This window comes from Fragaria vesca, linkage group LG7, assembly GCF_000184155.1.
Source record: "Fragaria vesca subsp. vesca linkage group LG7, FraVesHawaii_1.0, whole genome shotgun sequence".
In the NCBI taxonomy this organism is placed as follows: domain Eukaryota; kingdom Viridiplantae; phylum Streptophyta; class Magnoliopsida; order Rosales; family Rosaceae; genus Fragaria; species Fragaria vesca.
Window position 1 is genome coordinate 23,001,363 of NC_020497.1, and position 2,491 is coordinate 23,003,853.

General features: G+C 40.1%; 1 protein-coding gene across 1 annotated transcript in view; it reads right to left on the reverse strand.

Annotated features, from left to right (window-relative positions):
- Positions 1–637, reverse strand: part of LOC101302799 (MADS-box transcription factor 6-like) — a 4,472-nt gene extending 3,835 nt beyond the window's left edge. The window contains exon 1 of the mRNA XM_004309195.1: positions 441–637. Coding sequence (XP_004309243.1) covers positions 441–637 — 197 coding nt within the window. The remainder of the gene's footprint in view (positions 1–440) is intronic.
- Positions 638–2,491: the final 1,854 nt, after the last annotated feature.

The following is a 2,491-nucleotide window of genomic DNA, read 5'->3' on the forward strand; positions in this document are numbered from 1 at the left end:
AACACAGTAATGATACTGAGTTGAGTAACTTGAGTTGATCTGAAAGGTTCTTAATCCAATAAGATGCATACTGAGTTGAGTTGAACTATAAAAGCTAATTGGGAGAGCTGTACTTTTCTGACCATAAAATAATGGTAAATGAGAGAGATAGAGGGAGAGTTCACAAACCCAGAAGTAATGCAAACCAAAGCTACAGATAGGCACCAAAGAGAAATAGAAACATAACCTTAGCTGATTCTCACTTGAACCAAAAAAAAAAACCTTAGCTAATTCTAGACAACATAAATTAAGCTAATAAATATATGAGACCCCAAAATTGAAAGCTACGTACGGATGACCCTTCAGTCGTACGCACCAACATGCAGCACCAAAGGAAGAAAGAAGAACCCAGAAAATCTATTCACGTTTTAAAAAAATAGAAGACGAAGAATTATAAATACTCGTTGGTGCTGGGACTGCTGGCAAAGACGTCGAAGAGCTTGCCGCAGCGGGAGGAGACGATAAGGGCAACTTGGGCATCACAGAACACAGAGAGCTCCTGAGCTTTCCTGAACAGACCCAGCCGTCGTTTCGAAAACGTAACTTGCCGGTTTATCTTGTTCTCGATTCTCTTCATTACCACTTCCCCCCTCCCCATCTTTCTTACACTGTTTGTCTGTCTTTCTCAGTCTCTTTGAGCTCTCGCTCTCATACAGTCAACTTGAATTCGGTGGTAGTTGCACAGTGTTGGTGGCCTTATAATTTATTTGGTGAGGGGCACGTGTCGGCCGGAGTACAACGGCCATGTCCACTCTCCAACTTTAAGCTTGAACAGTGACGAGAGTGGGGTTGTTTGCTGAAGGAAACAGAATCAGATGCGACTCAAGCAGGGAAAGGGAACAGGTTTCGTATCGTTTGCTGTTGAATGAGAGAGTTTGAATGCCAGCAAGCGAGTAAGGTCTCGACACGTATCCGGGCTCCAAGGGGATTGACTGCACTGGATTGCTTTGTGTTTCGTTCAGGCCGTTCCTGCGGGGAGGTGTGAGAGTCCGCCGTCTCAAACACCACAAATGCGAGGACACTAAAAAATAATATATATACATATATATAATTTTCATAAAACTTTTAAATTTTTTCTTATTTCTCGTTTTCTCGCATTTATTATATCTGACTAATATTATAATACTTTATAAATTCATATTTAAGATTCAAGATTGTACATTTACTGTGTTTTTACGTATCTTGTGGAGAAATTATTTTTTTGCAACGACCATATTTTTTTTCTTTCATATGACCGTTAAAGAGCACAATTCTCAAGATTCACCTCAGGTCTTCAAATCCCAGGTCCGGCCCTGGTTTCATTTCTTTTCTCAAGAACCAATAGGCATTTTAGTATGCATTTTAGTCGTTTGGAAATGCATGCTAGAATGACACATTACAGTGTCCATATTATGGGGAAATCGTTTCACTGCATTTAGACAATTTTGATTACTTATTTGAGCCTATAAACTCTCGACATGTTTCAAACACATAGAAAACTATATAGATAGGCTCGTTAATGCACTCAATTGTGGTGTTCCAGAACTATGATCATCAAAGTGCCAAATAATTTTAAAGATCATAAGACACGTACATATGCTTGGATTTCTAATAGACGCTCCGAAACTCACACCACCTTTGTACGGAACATCGACATCAATGCCTAGAGATGACACTCAAAACTTGTCACCAATCAACCTTCCAAAACCACACACACCTTCTCTCTTGACCTCATCATTGTGCAATTAAGTACCCGTTCGGCAACCAACAAAATGACTTGCCATGCCAACGGTATCATTGATCATTTTTGAACATGGCACCATTTTGGTGGTGTAGTTGCTCTCTCTCGGCGCTAGGGCTAAAAGAGAGTTATGATGAAGGATAAAGTGTAGAGACAAAGAGATAGCAAGAGAATCATCATCTTATTCGTTGATAGGAGCCTTTTATATAGGGAATTACACAATACCAATATGGTAAGGATATGAATACATAGATCTAGTCTAACTACATATCCTATTGGCATAAGGCCAAGGCACACATAGAGAATATCCTAGAACACTCCCCCTTATGCCGCGCGCTGATATGCCGATGGTGCTGATCTGTTGCCTCGTCAAAAACCTCGTCATGTCACAAAAACCCTGTGGGAGAAAAACTGAACCTTGATCGTAGGAGAAAAAGAGTACAACGCACCCTTCACATTTGATAGTGACATGTATGTATGTGCTAGACTCCCCCTGAAGTTCACACCTCCCTCTGATCTTTACATCAATCATAGGGCTCTTCCTGATTCTTACTAATCACGGAAGTTTCAAAAACTTAGCATGTCAATGCTCTTTAACATGTCTTCAAATGTGGCATTAGACAATGATTAACTAAATCATGCCGTATTGTCCTCAAATGATCTTTTACACTTAGATCTTGAGGAGAAGGTCGCTTGTGAACTCAAAACATAAGTTCGTGCATGAAATCAGGT